The sequence below is a fragment of the Ursus arctos genome, unplaced genomic scaffold, assembly GCF_023065955.2.
Source record: "Ursus arctos isolate Adak ecotype North America unplaced genomic scaffold, UrsArc2.0 scaffold_28, whole genome shotgun sequence".
In the NCBI taxonomy this organism is placed as follows: domain Eukaryota; kingdom Metazoa; phylum Chordata; class Mammalia; order Carnivora; family Ursidae; genus Ursus; species Ursus arctos.
The window spans coordinates 8,534,686-8,558,918 of record NW_026622963.1 but is presented as its reverse complement, the minus strand read 5'-3'; the positions used below and the strand labels follow the sequence as shown (position 1 = coordinate 8,558,918).

At 36.7% G+C, this 24,233-nt stretch overlaps 1 protein-coding gene across 11 annotated transcripts in view; it reads right to left on the bottom strand.

Annotated features, from left to right (window-relative positions):
- The window catches only part of NEO1 (neogenin 1), a 235,571-nt gene that overhangs the window by 176,470 nt on the left and 34,868 nt on the right, over positions 1-24,233 (bottom strand). For all 11 annotated transcript variants that reach the window (XM_026478465.4, XM_026478468.4, XM_026478469.4 and 8 more), the window contains one exon: positions 971-1,288. In XM_026478465.4, coding sequence (XP_026334250.2) covers positions 971-1,288 — 318 coding nt within the window. The remainder of the gene's footprint in view (positions 1-970; positions 1,289-24,233) is intronic.

The following is a 24,233-nucleotide window of genomic DNA, read 5'->3' as shown; positions in this document are numbered from 1 at the left end:
GATGGGAAACTATTCTGTTACTCATATTCTTTTCTACATATTAGCATTTTACCAAGATAAGTATAAATGGAAGACTTAAACATAAGACAATTTTTGTACCATGTGACCCTTAACAAAAACTAACCACTTCATCTAGTACTCAAGTGAAGAAACACTGGCCTGGGGAATACCAGCGTCTACTATAAGACAAGTATGACTTATTCAGTTTACACTTCCATTATTCTTCAAATAAGAATGCTCTAAAAGGGAGTGAATGTGTCTTTACAATTTTCTGCTCTTCACCTTAATACCCACATCCTACAGGTTTTTTTTTTTAAAGATTTTATTTATTTACTTGACAGAGATAGAGACAGTCAGCGAGAGAGGGAACACAAGCAGGGGGAGTGGGAGAGGAAGAAGCAGGCTCATAGCAGAAGAGCCTGATGTGGGGCTCGATCCCATAACGCCGGGATCACGCCCTGAACTGAAGGCAGACGCTTAACCGCTGTGCCACCCAGGCGCCCCCACATCCTACAGGTTTTTAAATAATTAATGCAATTAAATGTCATTTCCTTGGCCAGGGCATAAGGGAACCAAGATTCTGGCTATACTGCAAGTTTTACAAAGCCATACTAAGTGGTTATGCTGGGGAGGATAAAAGTTGGCAATCAAAGGGAATCAATTTTCCTATACAACTTCCTCTGTCATTTCCAAGTTAAAAAGAAGAAAAGAACGGACTTAATACTTCTGATCACAGCTATAAGCAATCTAAATGACAGAAAGCGGAGAAGTGCTACAGTTTATTCCCTACGGCACTAAGCAAGTCTTAGCATAACGCCACGCACCTAGCAGATGCTCAACTGATACTTGTTAAATGACTGTATTTCTTGTTACCAGTTAAATGAAAACTCTAGGACAATACTGCTTTTTATCAAGATATACCTTTTATAAAAATTTGAAAACACAAATAAATTACTTGAAAAAAACTTACCTGCTACTGTGAGCTTAGCTGTTCTGCTGACAATAGTTCCAAGGTTCTCAACAGTGGCCACACACTGATAATAACCTTCATCAGGTTTACTGTGTTTGGAATGCACCACATTCCTGATAAATAAAGACCCATCTGAGAGAAGCTGGCGTCGGTCATCTGATACTAAGTTTAAAAAAGTTCCATCTTTTTTCCATTCAATTTTTGGAGAAGGTTCAGAATATGCTGAACAGTTCAATATAACAGAAGAGCCTCTAACTGAGAGTGTATCCACTGGTTCCACCAGAAAATAAAATGGAGTGAATGTTCGAACGCTGGATCCTACAAAGATAATAAAGAGAACAAAGTTAAGCAAAGCTTTCTTATTCTATTTCTGTAAGAAAATATAATTTGTATAAAATTATTGTTAATTATGCTGTTTGGCTATGACACATAATAAGTAATTTCACTATGAATAACTAATAAATAAAATTTCTTTTACTAGGAAATCAAAATATGACCCAGTTAGAAGAAGATGAGAAAAAAGACCCTGCCAGGTGAGATAATCCAACCTTGTTAGATTACATGAATATCTAATAAAAGTTTTATTTCAAACCCTACAATGGGATTTATAAACATTAAAGATTATTTTATTCAAAGTGAAATTTTCTACGAAACATAAAGGAAGCAGAAAATTGAAATAATTCTTTGTTATTAGTAAGGTGTGTTTACTGGCTGTATTTGCTTCATAAAGTCACCATACATACACTTTGTCCATTTTTCTAGTGGATTACTCAACCTATTGACATCGCAATCTTTGGGCATAGCTATTATGTTTTGCAAATATTCCTTTTTCCACTTTGACTTTATTTTTGTCATAAGAAAACAAATTTTAACTACATAAAATTAAATCTGTTATACTTAAAAAGATTTTTATTCCAAGATTATAAAAAAATTCAGCTTTGTTCTGTGCTAGTACTTTTGTGATTTCATTTTCTATATTTTTTTAAGTAGGGAACTCACGACCCTGAGATCAAGACCGGAGCTGAGATCAAGAGTCGGACACTTAACCAACTGAGCCACCCAGGTGCCCCTGGAATTCATTTTGATGTAAAGAGCACAGGAGGGATCAGTTTAATTTTTCTAAGTCCTTGGCCAGTGCCTTGAACATGAGAAGAACATTTTTTTTTAATTTGCTATAGGAACCTCCACACTGTTTTCCAGAGTGGCTGCATCAGCTTGCATTCCCACCAACAGTGTAAGAGGGTTCCCCTTTCTCCACATCCTCACCAACACTTGTTATTTCCTGTCTTGTTAATTTTTGCCATTCTAACTGGTATAAGGTGGTATCTCACTGTGGTTTTGATTTGTATTTCCCTGATGGCTAAAAATAGAGCTACCCTACGACCCAGCAATTGCACTACTAGGTATTTACCCCAAAGATACAGATGTAGTGACAAGAAGGGCCATATGCATCCCAACGTTCATAGCAGCAATGTCCATAATAGCCAAATTGTGGAAGGAGCCGAGATGCCCTTCAACAAATGAATAGATAAAGAAGATGTGGTTCATATATACAATGGAATATTACTCAGCCATCAGAAAGGATGAATACCTACCACCTGCATTGACATGGATGGACTGGAGGGCATTATGCTAAGTGAAATAAGTCAAGCAGAGAAAGACAATTATCATATGGTTTCACTCATACATGGAACATAAGGAATAGCGCAGAGGAGCATAGGGTAAGGGAGGAAAACTGAATGGGAAGAAATCTGAAAGGGAGACAAACCAAGAGAGACTCTTGACCCCAGGAAACAAACTGAGGGTTACAGAAGGGAGAGGGGATGGGGTAACCAGGTGTTGGGTATTAAGGGGGCAGGTGTGGTGATGAGCACTGGGTGTTATACACAACTAATGAATCATTGAACACTACATCAAAAACTAATGATGTACTGTATGTTGGCTAACTGAACTTAAGAAAAAAAAATTTGCTATAAATCTTACATTCTCAGCCAGAGAAAACTTTCCAATTTAAAGCTTTACCTCTTTTAAGAAGAGTACTGACCAACTCCCTTGCAATCTGACTATAATCAGTTCTAGTCAGATTTCTTCATGTGAACAATTAGGGAGGCTTAGTCCAATGAATGAAACCAAGACTGTTTTTAAAATATATCTATACACTCCTGTATCTATAATTTATTTACAGGGTGAATTTAAGAATGACACTAGTTCTCTACTACATAATGAAAGAGTGGTTCAAATAAATATGAAACACACTGGCAGAGGGAAGGGACTAATATTCATTTGTTTTAAATTTTTCTAACACTTACAGTGTGAATCAAATTTCAAACAGACTAATCTTCCTTTCTCAAATACCACGAGGTGGGTTCCATCCCTATTTAATGATTATGAAATTGATTCTTCGAGTCTTAAAACTCTTGAGAATGAGCACAGGAATTGTTCAGAAGTAACCTGCAGTGATTTGCTTCTTATTACTGTAAAAAATGTTACATTGATACTACAGTAAAATAAATAAAAATATCAATTCCAGGGCAATACAAAATAATTGTTAAACTAAGAGAAATTACTTTTATACCTTTCCTGTGTAACATTAAATCTTTATTGTACCACCCAAATTAAATAATTCAGGAACTTAAGAGATAAATGTATTAGATTGGCAGTCAAAATATGCAAATTAACAATTTAAAACAATTATTAATAAATGAATTTCATTTTAAAATCTGTACATCTTTGTCATTTAAAAAATAATTACACAAATGTAAATGTTTCACAGCTTATTCTAAACAGCTTAACATTCTACCTGGCTTTTGATTTTCTTTCATTTTCTTTTTTTTTAAGACTTTATTTGAGAGAGAGAGAGAACGAGCCAGGGGCAGAGCAGAGGGAGAGAGAGAAGCAGACTCCCCACTGAGCAGGAGCCCCAGGGATCCCCTGGGATCATGACCTGAGCGGAAGGCAGACGCTTAACCAACCAAGCCACCCAGGCACCCCTGATTTTCTTTCATTTTAAAAGTCCACTACCAACCAAGTTGAACAAGAGTATTTGCCTTCAAAAAAATTTTTTTAATTATAGGAAAGTTTATAAATGCCTTTGAAAATCAAGGCCCTTCAAATTTTTACCACAACGTACTCTATATTACTTAGAATACCACATTACTTAAATATTTATGTGTATCATCTTTGTATTTTATTCCCCCAGTAAACACAGAGTGACCTAAGGTACTGTTCCTTTGCTTAAAATCCCCCAAAGGCTTGCCACTGTCTTTTACAAACTAAATCAACTCCCTAACTGGACTTCCCGGTCACTGTGTGACCTGGCCTCTGCCTACTCTCCAGCCTTCCCCCAGCATCACTCTCCCCTCACCTTTTAAGGCTTGCTGCACCCCTGTCACCCCCCACAGCTCCTGCCCTCTTCACACAAGCTATTCCCACCATCATCCCTCTCCAGCTGACTCCGATTGTCCTTCAAGCTCAGCTTAAGTACTACTTTCTCAGAACTGCTGTCTGTCCCTGGTGCCCAGACAAGATTAGTTTCGCCTTGTTACAAGCCGGCATGGTATACAGTACCTACACAGCACTTCAAATGTTCTTAATCTTTAAATATTTGTAACACTTGTTTGTTAGGTCACAGAAGTTCTTGGTTTACGTAATAGTTAGGTTCAAACAAATGAATCAATATTTATGTCCTAACAAGTTAGTATCCTGTTGAAAAAATAATACAGGCAAATTGAAAAATATTTTAACTTTCAAACAACCACAGTTACTATGGGATGTGTGCCCCTATTGGACACCGTATGAGTTCTCAAACCTTGAAATCAAATTGGATACTGCCATCCTCATTCCCTGTTCCATACTGATTTTTGCATGGTACTTGGTTTTTATCCCAGCAACCACCAAAACGCAATTTCATAAACATCACAGCACTGAAATGAAGGTAGTACAACCAAATGAGGGTAGTGAAACTGTCAACTACTTTCACCTAAAAGTTTGCACAGTGTCCAACAGATGTCGCTATGTTTCCTTAGAAAGTTTAAAATACCCCTGGGAGTTGTGCGAGGTGCCCTGGGGTATCTCGGGATATAGTCTGGAAACTAGAGGCTTAGGATTCTTCTATAGCATTTTTATTCACCATATTCCCAGTGTCCACTTACCACAATGAAGGGTATTAATCTTTAGATGATACAACCAGACAACCTCTAAAAACTTCCACTGCTTGAAGTATTAATGAGACCACAAGTTCCATTCCAATACTAGCCAATTAGTATCGCTCTCTTCTACGATAAAACTTACTAATAAACAGGTTTTTGTAAGTTTTGATGAGTCCTTAAAAAATTATATAGAAGATCAAAGAAAGCCAGGAAGAGTCAAATAATTTAGAAGAACAAAGTAAAGGGACAGCACTCATCAGTTTTCAGTATTTATTAAGCCACTATGGCTCTGGAGCGGGGATAAACAGAGCTCCCTAACAGGCTAGAGAGCCACAAAATAGAGCTATATATATATTTGGAAACTTAATATACAATAGAGAATGCATACTATACCAACTGGGGAAAAGGATGAACTACTCAATAAATGTTTCTAGGACAAGTGGTTATCCACATGAGGGAAAATACAAGAAGCTTATATACAACATGTAGTAACAGGAAACACTTAACATGTTTCTACGTATCAGAGACTGCTCTAAACATACTACTATGTATGTCTACATACTAACAATTCATTTATAGTCTCCACCACTATCTTACGATAGGTACTATTATTATTCTCATTTTAGAGGAAAAAACTAAAGCATAGAAATGTTAAATACCTTATCCAAGGTCACACAGGTAGTAAATAACAGAACCAGAGTCTGTGATCTTAACCACACTACACTATAATGCCACTCATATACATATAGAAAAATACATTCCAGACCTACGAAAAAACTATGCAAAAAAATTTTAGGGGATGCCAGGGTGGCTCAGCTGGTTAAGCATCTGTGTTCAACTCAGGTCATGATCCCAGGGACCTGGGATGGAGCCCAGCATCAGGCTCCCTGCTCAGGAGGGAGTCTGCTTCTCCCTCTCCCTCTGCCCTTCTGCCCCCTCACCCCCTGCTTGGGCTTGCTCTCTCTCTCACTCACTCTCACTCTCTGTTTCTCTCAAATACATAAAGAAATAAATCTTTTAAAAATATTTTAGGAAAATACAAGGATAACCCTAGAGCCAGGCAACCTTTTAAATCAAAATAGGGAACTTCAAAGTTAGAAAAGATAGATGTTTCACTTCATTGTATTTAAATTTAAAAGACTTTAAGGCAAAAGTATCATAACAAAACAAAATATGACAAGACTGGGAGGAAATATATCACACATAACAAGGAATTTTAAGTCACATCACTCAATTAAAAAATGGATAAGGCTGTGTTCCAATAAAACTTTATTATAAAAACAAGCAGGATGGATTTGATCCATTGACTATAGTTTACTGACTCCTGCCTTAGAATATTTAGCTAGCAAAAAATTAATGAGCCACATCAGCTGATCTGGAATGAATTCTGAGAAAAATGAACAATGCAGACAAGTATAAATAATAAAATGTCATAGGCATATGACTGTATGAGCACTGAGAAAGTAGGAAAGTGTACCAGGTTGTTACCACTGACTTACTGGGAGGAGATGGAAGAGGTGGGGAGATAAAAATCTTCAAGCACATAGAAAATAATTTCATAATAAAAATCAACTTGTGTGTATAATCCCTTTATAAATATTATATGTGTTTGTGGTAGGTGTGGGTGTATGTTCACACTTGTGTGAATACCTAAAGGGGTATATTTTTTAAAAACTAGTCATTAAAACATGGATTGGTGAGATTTCAGTTGACTTTTAATTTTTTCTTTCACCTTTGCTATTGCATGAATATTTTAGATAAAACACAACATTGTTCAAGCAGAAATAAAGCTATTTTCGTATACAGTCTGCATAGGAGAGGGACAATATGAAAAGTCTGGGGCATATTCACATGCCGACATTCAAAAATTGTTAAAATATATATACTGTTAAATAAAAAATACTCAAGTTCAAAGTGCATATAATATGACCCACTTACATAAAAATATATATACGTGTACATATATGTCTGTATGCAAATATCTAAATGTAAATAATGTAGGGGAAGAGTGCCTGGGTGGCTCAATAGGTTAAGTCTGACTCTTGATTTCAGCTTAGGTTGTGATCTTGGGGTAGTGGGATGAGCCCCGCATCAGGCTCCGTGCTCAGCAGGAAGTATGCTTGAGATTCTCTCCCTCTGCCTCCCCTCCCAGCTCATACATGTGCTCTCTAAAATAAATAATCGAACACTGTATCAATAACTAATGATGTACTATATGTTGGCTAACTGAACATAATAAAAGTAAATAAAAAATAAATAAATAAAAATGAGGGCCATGATAAAAGTTTTAAAATAAAAAAATAAAATAAAATAAATAAATAAAATCTTTAAAAAAATAATAACGTAGGGAAAGGGCTAAAAGAATAAACACTTAACAGTTTAACAGTGTTTTCTCCTGGGGAAGTAATGGGATTCAGCCACTGATGGAGAGCATACAGGGGGAAGGCTTTTTACTTCATGGATTTCTGCATTGCTTACTTCTTAAAATATGAACTGCTTATGCATTCTTCTTGTCATCTTTTTCTGTTTTAATAACAAAATAACTTTTTGTTATTGATGGTAAATAATCCTTTCTTGAGAAGATTTTTTTTAAAAGATCTATCACCATTTCTTTTTTTATTAATTTTTATTTAAATTTTAGTTAACTTACAGTACAATATTGGTTTCAGTAGTAGAATTCAGTGATTCATCACTTACAACACCCAGTGCTCAGATCTATCACCACTTCTTTAACCATTTTTCCTTCGTCACAGAAGAGTTATCAGACACTCACTCCTTGGCTGACTTTGTATAAAAACTGGCCTATACTTCCCACCAGGGTCCTAATTCCCTAGCCACTTAAATTTGCCTAATTTTAGTTTACTATGACCACAGTCATGATACACATTATTCTGAAACAGGCTTAATGATCCTGTCTGATCTCTTCTACATTCCCTGGTCTCTGCAAATTTCTCACTTTTTAATGGAATAGCTCTCACTTCTTGATAGACTATTCCTCACTTTTTGATAAAATACTTCACACTTCTTGATAGAATTCCATCTTATGAAAGGAAAATATCCACAGGGAACTTATCTCAGTTGTGATTCCCCCACCCCCAAATATCAACAAATCATATCACTCACTGCACACCAGCATGGCCAATACTTCTAAAATTTTATCGTGCCCAGAGTAAAAAAGTAACATGCAGTATTCGAATACTGGCAGAAATAAAATGAAATCTGTCTCATTGCCCAGCAGCGCCAGAAATGCAGGACAGAAAGATAAGCAAGCCTTTTTACACACCTACAAACGTAAGCATTTTGTATATAATATGACTCATCCTATGAAAATTATGTCTTCATTATAAACTGAGACACTAATGCCAAAGGACTTCATCCCTCTTTTACTCCTTAATAACATTACTTTTGACCCCCCTATCCTATCCAGTCTGTAAATCCTACATTTCATCCTTCCTGATCCTTTGCTGTCCACTCTCGCCACATAGCTTAGTTGCTCTTGCTTCAAGTTCTCAATTTAATTAAAAAAGTCTAAAAATTAGAAAATTAAAATAATACTCAATTCAAAGCACTCAAAAAGATAATATATTCACATTACTGATTAAGGACAAGCAATACTTGAGAGTTAAAATGTTTTCCACCCTCTTTTGCGGCATAACAATTAGGGCTCCCAGCTCCAGAGCTCAGCCCCTCTCTGCCCTGCACAGCCAGTTTCTCCAAAGACTGAATCTACAGAGATGCAGAACTCCTTTCCTGGAATTTCAAGTAAGGCATGCGGTTAGCTGTTCATATTATACGGATAGTTTTACTTGCGTGATATACATATACTCTGAAAAACTGTGGTGGTACAGGTATACCATGAAACAGCAGATGTCAACTTCTAACCAAAGCTGGATCTGAAATTATTTTTCAGACTACTAATATCCTATTAGGGAAATTCAATTTGATTATTCTAATTTATAGCATCTACTTTCCCAACCGTCCCCCCAAAATGAAAAATATCTGCATTTGTTTATTCAAGAAACATTTGTTATTAGAAGAATGCTTTCCTTTTCTTCAATTTTCAGCCTTCCTCCTCTCTCGTCTCCCACAAAAAAACAGCCACAGTGGAAAACTCCTTGGCAAAATGAAGTCAAGCAGACATGATTTTGAATTCTAGCTCCACTATTCTAGTTGGACAAGAGACCTGGCCCCTCAGAAGCCAAAGAAATATTTCAAGGAGGAGGATGACCTGTTGAGAATACAATACAAATGGACACTCATTCACTGGAGATGTACTGAAAAGGTCACCGATGACCTAGGCAAGAACAGATTTAGTGGTGTAGTGAAGACAGATGCCAGACTACAACGCACTCAGAACAAGATGGAAAATGAAGAAACAGAGCCTGCAAAATGAACAACAGCACTTCTCACATTTTAGTTTGCACACCAATCCCTTGTTAAATCCTGCTCAAGTTCAGATTCTCATTCAGTAAATCGAGGGCGGGGCCTGAAATTCTCCGTGTCTCAAAAGCGTGCAAGTGATGCAGATTCTGCCAGTCCACAAGCAACACTTCTAAGAAGCAAGGATACAGAGAAAACTCTCAGAAAGTCCGGCTGCAGAAGTCAGAGGAGAGAGAGATTGGTAAATAAAAAAAACATGAGCCTGGTCTTTTATATTCTTTGTAATGGAAGAGTGACTTGAGCATGTTGAAAGATGGAAAGAACCAGTACAGAGGGTGAAATCAAATATTCAGGCCAAAAGATGGTAAGATTAGGATCCAGGCTTCTGGCCATTAAGGAATAACAGGAACTAGACTTACCATCCTGCCTTAGACAACTAGAAAACTGGACAAAAATCAATGAAACAATGTTTCTTTCAGACACTGGACAACAGGAAATGCAGGACTGTGACCCCTGAGAGATAGGAAACAAGATGAGTTGTAAAATCACCCCATCTTACAGGCTGTAGATAGCTCATCTTTCCAGTCCTCAGCATGAGAAAGGGAAAGCAAAGTCACCTCTGAAATCTCACAGTTAAAGAAACAGATCACCGTTGAAGAGGCCAAGGTTACCACAATTTGCAGAGTACGAAGGAGGAAGGAGCTGCTAAGAGAGAGAGAGATGCACACAAACTCTGGAGTTTGGCAGAAGAGACCCCTCGAATCTGTGGAAGACTACTAATCTACATATGAGGGGACTGAAGTCGTACACAATGGAACTAACCACAATGGAACAAACTAGAAATCTGTAACAGATAGCTGGAAAACCCTGAAGTATTTGGACATTAAGCAACATACTTCTAAATAACTCACAGATCAAAGAAGAAATCACATGAGGAATTACGAAGTATTTTCAACTTAATGAAAATGAAAATACAGCATGTCAAATTTGTGCAATGTAACTAAAGCAATGCTTTGAGGGAAATTTCAAGCGTTAAATGTCTATACTAAAAAAACATGCCATACAATTAATTCTGGATCAGAGAAAGGACACTTCTTTTGTTGTAACAAGAAGGAAAGATGAGGATATGAGTAAGCCTGGTGTTAGCTACCGGAGTCATGGTTAATTGCTTGTACAGCTGCTGAAGGAGTTGGTGAGTAGAACTGTTGCTGGTGTGGGTGGGCTGGGCTGTCAGGAGGGTCAGAGGTCTGCAGGTGGTGGTAAACATCTGAAGGAGCTATAGTGAGAATGGACGGGAGCACCAAAAAGGGAGAACAGGATTACTGGGCCACACTGAGAGCACAGTCAGGTTGCTAACTGTATTTAAAAGAAATGCAAATATGAGAACGTGGTTTTGCAGACTATAAAGGAAAGAGAACATAGACATTTAAAACTGAAGCTTCCAAATAGTGAGTATCAAGTGAAAATGAAAAGGGTTGAACATACCAGCACATGGCTGTCAATGGAATCTAAGACAGATAGGGAAGGAAATACTCTAGAGTGAACAGAAAACAGTAAGTGCTGCCAGCACGATGTGAGAAACCTGGAAGGACAGGAGACTGTCGTGAGACTGTGATATTGTTTTAATAATATTTCAGCACTGCCGAGTGATGACAAGGGCTAGGGTGCAATTCTGGAAGCTGGTACTTGAAGTGGCATGAAAGAGAAGCCACTGGGGATGAAGAAGGTGAAGAAATGAAGATGGGACTAGGAAGTAAGCCAGGCAGACACTCACATTTTCCAGAACAATGACAGACTTGCAATGGAGAAGAAGACTGTAAAACAAGACTTAAAGTTTTCAATGAATGAAAGTGCATACTAAGTACACAGATGACAGAGAAAAGCAAAACATAAAATTTAGTGGCCCACATCTTGAAAGAGCAGCAATTTTTTGAGTAATTATTTCACATTTTTGAAAGCTATTTTTCCATTATTCTTCAGTAATCAGCTATGTTTTAGAGAGCTGATATTGCTCTAAATATTGCTAATAGAGTACTTTTCTCATATGGAAAACAAGCATTACAGATTTTATGTGACTATACCACCATATGTTTACGAATTGTTACCAAGTTCAGCTAAAAAAAAATTCTGAGTAAAGATGCATTAATTCTTGAACACAGAAAACAAATAGCACATGAATAATGTATTGAAAGCTTTTGTTGTCGGCAGCTTTACTAACAGAAGTAATATTTATGAAATCCCACAGGACAATCTAACAACTTAAATATACGCAAAAGAGAAAAACACAAGACTAAGAATCCGTAATAATGAATCTTATAATATCAGAGCTATTTTCTTCAAAGAAAGCTGTATGTACATAAGCTCTCAATGCAAAGTAAACAGTTGTTTCAGAAAGATCATGTCATCGTTTCACAAGGTCTGTAGACCAGGTTCTAGAATTCTTCTGTTCAACGGTGTATTTAGTGATGGAAATAAACTGAATTCAAAAGCTTGTTAAAGCCTGATTAGCCTAAAGCTAATTCAAGACTACATTAGTAAGCTGTCATAGTAAGTCACAAATTCATATTTCATTCACTGAGTTCTTACTCTCTTGATAATGTATTTCTGACAGGAAATAATCCTTAGAGGGGAGGATAAAAGAAGAGGAGACCTAAAAATCCAAGACAGATGTTATAACAGTCCCAGAAGGATAAGACACGAAGCCCAGGATACTCACAATGAAGGCACGTATATACTAGCCACGCAGTGGTAAACACATTTGTGAGAGTAAAATAAGACTTTCCCATGCTATTATAACTGCATACCATTTTCACACAGATGTAGAATTAGTTACTAAAATGAAATGCAAATGGTCCTTAATCATTTTAAAAGATACTCAACCTCACTCATAATAAGAGAAATGCAAATTAAAACTACACTGAGATACAATTTCTCACCTACCATACTGGCAAAAATACAAATGTTTAACAACATACCTTGTAGGCAAAGTACAGGGAAATGGCTAATGGGAATGTAAAATGGCAATATCCACTATAGAGGCAAGTTTGCAATATCTAGCACAGTTATAATTACATTTTCCCTTTGACTTAGTAATCCTATGTCTATGAATCTATCCCCAAAACACACTGGCCAAAATATGAACACAGGGACAAGCAAGACTATTCACCGCAGCACTACCCGTGGCAGCAGCTAGAGACAAGCTTGAAGGCGCTGTGGTCCACAGATACGATGAGGTGCCATGCAGCTGTAAACCAGACGACGCAATAACTTCATCTCTACCATGCAGTGGTCCCTAGAATAAATTAAGTGGCAAAGCAAGGTTGGAGAGAAGTGGGTATATATATCTAAGAAAGGTGGGACAGTAATAGATACACACACGTAATTTTTAACCCATACAAGGAAAGGAAACATAGTTAGAGGAGACAGGAATTGAAGCTCGATGTCTCTGAACAGAACTTGTACATAGATTTGACTTTGGGGGGGCGCCTGGGTGGCTCAGTTGTTAAGTGTCTTCCTTCTGCTCAGGGCATGATCCCAAGGTCCTGAGATCGAGCCCTGCATGGGGCTCCCTGCTCCGCTGGGAGCCTGCTTCTTCCTCTCCCACTCCCCTGCTGTGTTCCTTCTCTCTCTGGCTGTCTCTCTCTGTCAAATAAATAAATAAAATCTTAAAAAAAAAAAAAGATTTGACTTTGGGATCATACAAATATTTTACAAATTTAAAATACAAAACTAAATCTTAAAAATCCCTTAACATTGAAAGCAGAGGTAGAACAAGCCTAAATCTCTAGTTGTCATCAAAACCACCCAGACAGGAGAATTTAAGAACACAATAACCAAACTATACTTAGTGGAATATGCCCTAAGGACCAAAAGAACTGCAAATATTTTTAACTGTTTTAATAACCACTTTTGTTGTAGTTACTATTGGTACTGTTATTCTGAGGCTGGTGTGTGTGCGTGTGTGTGTTGTAGAATAAAGCAAATGAGTAATTTCATTAACGTCATGAAGAACAGGATTCCCGGTGTGGAAGAAAAGCGATAGAGATATCAAATCAATGAGGTGATCTGTCAGAATGATTAACATCAAGGACAGGAGACACAACAGGTGTCAGCAAGGACGTGGAGAAAAAGGAACACTTGTGCACTGCTGGTGGGAACGCAAACTGGTGGAGCCACTCTGGAGAAGAGTACGGAGGTTCCTCAAAAAGTTAAAAATAGAAACACCCTTCAATCCAGCAATCCCAATACTGGGTACTTACCCAAAGGATACAAAAACACTAATTCAAAGGGATACGTGCGCCTCTATGTTTATAGCGGCATTCTTTACAATAGCCAAGATAAGGAAGCAGCCCAAGTGTCTATTGATAGATGAACGGATAAAGAAGTAGTGCATATATTCAGCTCTATTAAAACAATGCAGGCTTGCCATCTGCAACAACATGGATGGAGCTAGAGAATATAATGCCAAGCAAAGTCAGTCAAAACTTCAAAAAAAAAAAATGAGCAAAGGAGAAAAAAGAGAAAGACATACCAGGAAGCACTCTTCACTCTAGAGAACATGCTGATGGTTAGCAGAGGAGAGGTGGGTAGGGGATGGGTGAAATAGGTGATGGGGATGAAGGAGGGCACCTGTGATGAGCACTGGGTGTTGTATGGAAGTGATGAATCACTATTTAAAAAAATCAATGAGGTAAAGTAAAAACCATCTATCCCTCAGTTTTAATCTTAAGTACCAATATGAATTTGTTTTTTACTTATCTAAAAAATATGTACTGCCTAGCTCAATTGACTGAAAAGGCCTAATAACAATGACCAAACCAGTGCAGTTAAGTACTCTCCACAACGAGATTTTGGCTTTAAATTTCATTTTCCACACAAAAGAACCCCTAAAACAACTGGCTAATTCCAGGTCTGCAATTGGAATATGAGATGAATCTGCAACATCTTGTCAGACTAGAAAAGAAAAAGCTATCAAACGACTGCTAGGGTCATCGCAAAAGACTCAAGAGGTTTTCACTGGCCAAATATGGGACATTTAAGCATCAGTAATGATAATAATAAATTGAAACATTCAAATATGTTGAATTTCATTACTTTATAACGACCTCAAAAAAAAAGACAAAATAAACAAATGAACAAAAAACACAAAACAAAACTAACTGATCACCTTTGGAGACTGTTAAAGAATCGAATCATTATTTGAAAACTGGCACATAAAAGAACTAAGCATTTTTCCTAATCAAACTGTTTCTTATGGCAATAAAATTGTTGATGGAAGTAAGTTTCTATTTATAAAAGTATTCCACCTAATAATAAGGGACTGATATAATATCACCATATATGCTAGATATATAACTAGAAAAATGGCTAAGTGAATTATGACATATTGGTATTATACAATCACTAAAAATTGTAAAGGGAGGCAGTAAGAATAGTGGATACGAGCATGCGTTGAAGAAGAGTCAGGCTGCCTGAGTTCAAATCCCATTTCCGTCATTTTTTAACTATGTGGTCTTGGCAAATTATCTAGTCTCAAATTTACGCATACTGCAGTTGGGAGGATTAAACCGTATGATATACGTAAACCATTTAACACAGTACCTGGCACACAGCAAGCTTTCAAAAATGCTAACTACTAGATTATGGCAAAAATACACTATAGAGCGTAATCTTAAAAAATACATATGTGAAATTACATCTGTGCTCTGATTATCAGTATGTAAGAATTATGTATATACAGATAACAAGGAACAGGAGGCAATCTGAAAAGTTTATTGATTTGTAATGGTGGAATGATAGTGATAACTTTTTAAATTTCCATTAGTACATTTTTAAAAATACAAAAGTTATTATCTATACAGGACAGAGTACAACAAAGTTAAATTTCTTATATTAATAATAATTATTTTTATTAATGCTTTCTAGTTAAAAATTATAGCATCTGCTGGCAATCAACAGTTCCATTTTATTGTTGCTTTTATTTAAAAAATAAATCAACATATGCTCATTCATGGGGTTGACACCTCCTCCAGAGGTTATCATATTAACAAATTAGTATGAATTCTTCCACATCTTTTCAACAGATCCTCTCTCTCATTGTTTCATTCACACACACATAGTTTAGGAGTTTTACTTTAAAAAACAAAAGGGATATATGTATTGTACTGCAACTCATTTCTCTCCCTTAATGTATCTTGACTATAGTCAGGCCAGTGCATACAGTTAATTCTTTTCACAGATGCATAGTGATCCATGCTATTAGTGTACACATATAACAAACATGTGAGTTATTATCCAAACAGGACACTACTGAGAGTGAAAGAAAGTGGTCTTACCAATTATGCTGCTAGCACCGGTGAAATCAGACCCTCTCAAACTAACTAGGACACATGGTCACACTACATAAGAGAGCCACATCTGCTGGCTAACGTTTAAGTCATCTCCAATTTTTTTGCTACTATAAACAGTGCTTCAATGAACATCCTATAATTCTTTGCACATGTAAGAGAGAGATTTCTAGAAGCAGAATTACTGAGTCAAAAATAATGCACATCTTATACCACCACCTACAAAAAGGCTGTATCAATTTATATTCCCTTTAATAGTATACAAGACAGACTTTCCCCCTTTCCTTTGTCAAAATTGAGTAGCTTTTAAATGTTCACTAGGTTAATGGGCAAAAAAAATGATATCAAATTGTTTTACCTTGCACCTCCCTCAACTTGGGTAAAGTCAAATATCTTTTTACCATGTTTGTTATTTTCCGTGCACTGCATATTTTTATTTGACTGCTTATCAAAGTCTTTATTCTATTTTCTAAAAGTACTTCAAAAGTCAAAAATTATAGAATTAAAAATTGTTTTAATTTAGGACAGGAAAGAACCTTAACTACACCCTCATAGGAGGCAGATACCTAAAAAGTAAAGTGACTAGTCCACTAGTTCATCCTCTATCATATTTCAAAACATTTTCATTTATATCCAAAAAAACTTGCCTTGCTTATTAAGCATTTTTTGGTCTAAGATATCAAAAACAATGATAATACTTTATCAGGTTATTTGCAAATCACTGAGCAAATTAATTTTAATCTGTACTCCCACTCCCACCATTATGCCCAGTCTTAAAAATGCAAAATTCCCTACTTCTGAAAGGAGGGTGAGGGGACAAAAGAAATTATTTTTAATCATATATAAAATCTAGTGTCCACTCATAATCAAGAAACAAAGACAACAAAAGCAAAACAACTAGGACTGCATCAAACTAAAAAGCTTCTGCACAGCAAAGGAAACAATCAACAAAATGAAAAGGCAACCTACCAAACAGGAGGAAATATATGCAAAGCACATATATGATAAGGGATTAACATCCAAAACATATCAAGAACTCATACAACTCAACAGCAAAGAAAAAAAAAAATATCAATTAAAAGTGGAAAGAGGGCCTGAATAGACATTCTTCCAAAGAGAACACAGATTGCCAACAGGTACATGAAAAGATGCTCAACATCACTAATTATCAGGCAAATGCAAATCAAATCACTATGAGATTATCATCTCGCATCTGTCAGAATGGCTATTATCAAAAAGACAAGAAATAACAAGTGTGGGAGAGAGGATGTAGAGAAAAGGGAACCCTCGTACACTCATAGTGGGAATGCAAATTGGTACAGCCACTATGGAAAACAGTACAGAGGTACCTCAAATTTTAAAAACAGACTACCATTTGATGCAGCAATTCCACTTCTGGGTATTTATCCTGAGGAAATAACAGCACGATTTCGAAAAGATATCTGAATCCCCACGTTCAGTGCAGCGTTATTTACAATAGCTAACACATGGAAATAACCTCGGTGTCCATCAATGGATGAACGAATAAAGAAAATGTGGTATGCATATACAACGGAATATTATCCAGCCATAAAAAGAAGGAAATCCTGACACATGAGATAAGATAGATGAACCTTGGGGGCATTATGCTACGTGAAACAAGTCAGAGAAAGACAAGTACTGTATTATTTCACTTACATGTGGAATCTAAAAAAAATACGGAACTTAGAGATACAGAGAACAGACTAATGCAGGAGGGTGGACATGGGTAGGTGAAATTGATAGAGGTGATCAAAAGGTACAAAATTCCAGTTATAAGATAAGTAAGTCCTGGAGATGTAACGTACAACATGGTGACTATAGTAAATACTGTGCTGTATACTTGAAAGTTGCTAAGAGAGAAGATCTGAAAGTTTCCATCACAAGAAAAAAAAAACTATATGTTGATGGATGATAACTTATTCTGGTAAACATTCTGCAAAATAAAAAAATATACAGATATATATCTCAAACCATCATGCTGAACATCTAAGACATGTTATATGTCAATTAAATCTCAAGAAAAAGAAAGGCATAGCAAGATAAATGGTCTGAAAATATCAGGCACTGCTGATTTATTAGCCAGTAAAAATAAAATTACCTTTTATCTGTATTTATTTTCTCAAACCATTTACGCATCATCCAGACTCCAACTATTAACTGTAACAACAATCCACAAATCTGAACCTCTTCCTTCACATCAGCTCAAGCTCAACCAATTAAAACCTAACATCTCTCTCTCCTTATTCTGTCTAGATCTTCCTAGGAAGCATCATTGTTTTTCTACTCCTCTAGTCTCAAACCTTTATTATCTTCTACATCATCCACTCTCAGACCCAATTAATTTACTAAATTAACTGGAGCGATCTCTTGTGAATGAGCCCATCTTCTCCATTCGTGGAGCCTCTCCATTAATCCTAGTCTTCACTTTATGCTGAGACCACTGCCTCTTAACTCATCTTTGTCTCTCTCTAGTTTCACATTCTCTAAAGTATATATATCCCAAAACTTTTCCCTCTTTTTGCCCTGAGCCCATTCTATTAAGATGACCCTGCCTATTTACTGAGAAAACGCAATCCTTTTTATGTAAGTTGGACTTGTCTTCTTCATACTTCAAATTTTCTTTATCTTCATCCTTCCTTTTTATCTTGTGTCACAAACATCAGGTTAAACCATTTGAAATAAAAAATAATTATGTAAAAACTGGTCAGTATCAGCAATTTCATATGGTTCAACCCTAAAAGAGGCCCAATTCCTTTGATCTTTCCATTTCTCTCCTTGGTATCACTTTTTCCCCCTACATTTTCATCTAGACCCTATTTTATCACTTGAAACAACTCCTGCTCCCTTGCTCCTGTTCAATCTCTTCCTTTCTACTGTCTCTTTGCCTTGATCTCGATCTCCCGCTTATCAAATGGAAAAAAAATTTTTTTTTTAAATCTTTCCCTTATCCTTGCTATACCTTGAGACACTTTCTCCTCTTTCACTCCTTCCCTTCACTGTCAAACTTCCTGAAATCGTCTGCACTCCGGCCTCCATCTTCCGAACCTTAACAATAACCTGGCTTATCCATTCATCCACTCTACTGAAACTTTTTTCTGGAGTTACCAACAATCGCCGTTTTACCAAAAATCAAAGCCCTAACTTCTGAAGTCTTCAAGTGTTTCATGTTGAACCCCTCCCCCCACCCACCCCACGCTGTCCGGTCACAGTGCACTTTCAAAGCTCTCCTTTATCTCTACCTCCCTGACACTTCTCCTATCATTCTCTAAATGAAAGTATTTCACAAAGATCAGTCCTTAGTTTCCTCCTTTCTTTTTCTGTACTCTTTTCCCATGGTAATTTGTGCACATTTTCTGGCCTCAACTATCAAAATCATTTCTGGGAAGACGCTGTAGTATCCTACCAAATTGACCTCTCTGTAAACAAATCTCCTATCCACCCTGAAATGTTCATAGTTCTCCTGTCCTGAAACCCATGGACAATTTGGTCATTTCTCCACATTCTGAAACCAAAGACCAGAACGTGACTTCAGCACTCTCCTAACTTTCTACTGATACTTCCAAAACATTATTCCAAATTTGTATAATCACTCTTTCTCCTTTGAGGCTTCTACCAGTTATTAATTTAATACCTCTAAGTTATATTTTTTTCAAAGATTTTTATTTATTTATTTGTCAGGGAGAGAGAGAAGAGGCGAGAGCACAAGCAGGGGGAGCCACAGAGGGAGAGGGAGAAGCAGGCTCCCCACTGAGCAAGGAGCCCGACGCGGGGCACGATCCCAGGACCCTGACATCATGACCTGAGCCAAAGGCATATGCTTAACCAACTGAGCCACCCAGACATCCCTACCTGTAAGTGTTAAGTCTACCCTCACTGGCCTGATTTTTTTCTATTGGAACTGAATTCTTTAGACTGTGCTTCCTCTCAGTTGACTTGCTATCAGGCTCAGCCAAGATAAGGGTGCTAAAGGGACGTACCTACCTCTCTATACATCTTAGAGCTCCCTTTTACTCCTGTTAGTAGTTAACTGCCTTTGACAATTCTTTTTTTTTATAATAATTTTTTATTATGTTATGTTAGTCACCATACAGTACATCCCTAGTTTTTTAAGTTCCATGATTCATTACTTGCGTATAACACCCAGTGCACCATGCAGTACGTGCCCCCCTTAACACCCATCACCAGTCTATCCCATTCCCCCACCCCCCCTCCCCTCTGAAGCCCTCAGTTTGTTTCCCAGAGTCCATAGTCTCTCATGGTTCATTCCCCCTTCTGTTTACCCCCCCCCTTTCTTCTTCCCTTTCTTCTCCTACCGCTCTTCCTACTTCTTATGTTCCATAAATAAGTGAAACCATATGATAATTGTCTTTCTCTGCTTGACTTATTTCGCTTAGCATTATCTCCTCCAGTCCCGACCATGTTGCAGCAAATGCTGAGAAATCGCCTTTGACAATTCTTATTAAAATTCCCCTGCTCAAATTACTGGTATGGCTTCTGTATCTGCTTGGATGCTAACTGATACAGGGCTTAGGCCCTTGAGCTATAACACTGCTTTGTTATTGCTTCTTTCTCTTCCCCCTTCTCCTGAACCATTATTTTAACTTCATGATCAAAGCCTTTGAACGATATTGAAACAACTCTGGCCTCACATAAATGTAAAACTATGTTCTAAGATGAAATTCTCTCCGTAAATGCTGGTGAATCACAAGTCTGGTGACTTTCATGTGCTGGTTTTTCAGTGTTTCGCTTTGGTTCAGGGGCAGTCGATCCTCTACATTGCTTTTATTTGAAAGAGACTTTTGGGCAGCTTCATCCATCTTCACTTTGACGGCAAAAGTATGATGGCCCCATTCAAGGCTTCTGAAAGTGTCAATTGTTACAATGCTAGGTAATTTTATGACTGTTACGGGTCAAAGCTCAAACTCTACCTTTTCCATGTCACTTTCACAGATCACCATAGAGCCATAAATGTTCTGTCTCTCCTCTGAGTTACTCTGAAAATCACTGCTGTAGATGGTGGTGCTGTGTTGGCACTTCTTCAGCTCAACAAGTACTTCTCGCTTTTACAAACGCAGTAGGCCGTGTGCAAAAAATACCAGACCATCTTTGTCCTCAAGTTTACAACCCCGTTTGGAAAATAAGTCTTACACTTATGTGATGGAGCAAAGGCACTTTTGATTACAAACAACAGAATTCCATGCAAATTCACTTAAGGCAAATTTTTAAAATTTATTTAAATTCAATTAATTAACATATAATGTATTATTAGTTTCAGAGGTACAGGCCTGTGATTCAGTAGTCTTATATAATACCCAGTGTTCATTATATCACATGCCCTCCTTTATGTCCATCACCCAGTTTACCATCCCTCCACCCCCCCTTCCAGCAACCCTCACTTTGTTTCCTATGATTAAGAGTCTCTTATGGTTGGTCTCCCTCTCTGGTTTTCATCTTGTTTTATTTTTTCCTCTCTTCCCCTATGATCCTCTGTTTTAAGACAAAAAATTTTAAATAAAGTTACAGAGGTAGTCGCACAGTATCACATTTCTGTTCCAATCTGATGTGAAACCCAATTGTACTTCCTACCGTGACAGTTCATGAGATGAAATGTAAACTGAGATGGTGTGGCCCGAAGCGTTATGTTCTAAAGAATGTGAGACCCTGAGGAGATGCTTCAGGACAGTGCTGTCCAGCAGAAATACAATGAAAGCCACAGATATACCTTTAAATGTTCTAGTAGCCACATTCAAAAAACAGATGAAATTAATTATTACCATATTTAACCATTATATCCAAAAATTACTTAAACATGTGATCAATAAAAAGAGTACTAGAGGATATTTTACATTTGTTATATTAAGTCTTTGAAATCCAGTGTATGTTTTACACTCACAGTAAATCACAAATCGAACTAGACACATTTAAGTGTTCAAAAGCTACAAGCAGATAATGACTACTAACAACACAGCTTCAAGAATTCTTAAAATATTCAGCAGTCTTTAAATATACAATGTATGCTGCAATGAACTATCTGCACATTCAAATGTGTCACAGCAAAAAAAAAAAAAATCTTACCACTTTGGAAATGACAAATGCATCCAGATTAACTTGCTTTTCAGAAGACCCAGAATAAAGCTTCTCTGTAACTGGACTTACAACCGAACACTTTATAAATTTGTCATTGATAGGAAAAGTTGTTACTATAATACTAGGATTTTTATTACATTTAAGCCTACATAACAATTCACATAAAATGTGTAAGCAAGAACACCTGTAAAAACGCATGTAGCTTGATTAAATTCCAAGCAAGACTTGGGCACATCTATTCTATGTAGGTTCCTGCAAATTATACAGAAATGAGTGAATGCCTAACACATCATACCAGGATATTAGGGTTTCAGAACTTATTTTAAGTTCCAGGTACTTAATGCTTAATTTTAGTAAAGGATACGAGTAGTGTTTGGGCATTTTGAGTATCCCTTTACCATCATCCATAAACATCTACCACATTTCACTATAATTATGTGTTTAGGGGCACCTGAGTGGCTCAGCTGGTTAAGTGCTGACTCTTGATGTCACCTCAGGTCATGATCTCAGGGTCATGGGATCGAGCCCCACGTCAGGCTCCACACTCAGCTCTGTTCTTCTCCTCTCTCTATCTCTCTCTCTCTCTTTCAAATAAATAAAATCCTTAAAAAAATTAATGTTTTCAAATGTTCAGCCTTCCCCACTAGATTTCATGTTCCATAAGAGCAAGGACTGTGTTTGTCTTATTCAGTGCTTATCCCAGAGCCTAGACCTAGAACACAGTGTGCATACAGTAAATTTGTTAAATGTCTCATAATTTTATGTTATACAGACTGTATTTCTTTTCTTACTGTCCCGAAATAGAGTGTTCTTTGTATTTGGATTCTGCTTTCATTTTGCAAATACTGGCAAAATGCTTGTCACAAATTAAGCATGGTTTAAGTTCATTTTTTGAGTCTAGAAGTCTACCTACACATATACCAAGACGGGTATGGAAATAAAATCTCTGCTCTTTGAACTACCTCAAAGACCTGAAAACAAAGTCTACAGTATGAATAGGAAGAAGCAATAATTGCTGCCTTGTTACTTTGTTAAAGGGAAAGAAATGGAACTGAACATACTTTGAGATGGCAAATTTTAAAATGCTGGTATACAAATACAAAACCAGATTTTTCAGAACTGCTACTAAAAAACCATAGTTGATAAAGAATTACCAGAAGTCCAAAATTACTATTTTTCTTGAGCACACATAATTTCCTAAACACTAATTTGAAAGTTCTTGGCTAATTAAACTTGGTGCAAGGCTTCTGACAAGTTTATACTCTGGAAAGGTCCAATCTATCAAAAATACAGGGTTAATATATACTTTATTATTCAAATCAGGACATTTCTGAGGGCAAGAGGGGGTGCTAAAAATAATTATTTAACAGGAACAACAAGCAAACCAGGACCTACGGTAACTCTACATATATGTGACCTTGATGAATACACCTAAAAACTAATTCCTGACTACTTCTACTTTGGAAGTCTTGCATACTTTTTCACCAAAGAAATCTGTTTCACTAACCTTGTAAATCAAAATGTCTCTCTGACATAAATTATATAAATATTTCCTATGAAAAACTTAAAGCACATATTTTCAAGCATGATTTCATTAAAATTACATTGTGTAAACTATATTTGATGATTAAAAAAATCAACAGAGAATAAAATTACAGACTGAATCACAGGTCACACTGTCATTATGATAAGAATAACCTCTTACCGGCATTTTTGCACACTCATAATTTAAAAGCTTTCATTTCTATATCAAAACTGTCTCTGCAAGTGTGTATAGTCATAAAATATAGCCACACTCATTTGGGAAACTAAATATTTAAGAAAATATACTTCAGGGACGCCTGGGTGGCACAGCGGTTAAGCATCTGCCTTCGGCTCAGGGCGTGATCCCGGCGTTATGGGATCGAGCCCCACATCAGGCTCCTCCGCTGGGAGCCTGCTTCTTCCTCTCCCACTCCCCTGCTTGTGTTCCCTCTCTCGCTGGCTGTCTCTATCTCTGTCAAATAAATAAATAAAATCTTTAAAAAAAAAAAAAGAATAATATACTTCACTCCTTAAAATTTCTTAAAATAAACTAAGTATATACATAGAGACAGATACATATTAATATATTTTATATGTATTTACACATAAATCCATAAAATATAAATATATACACATACTTTTTAAAATATCCATTTGGGAGTAAAAATTTATATATCCTTCCTAAAAAGCAACTTTGTGATGTGTATAAAGAGCCTTCAATATGTCAAACCCTTTCTAGTTCCAGAAATAAATCTT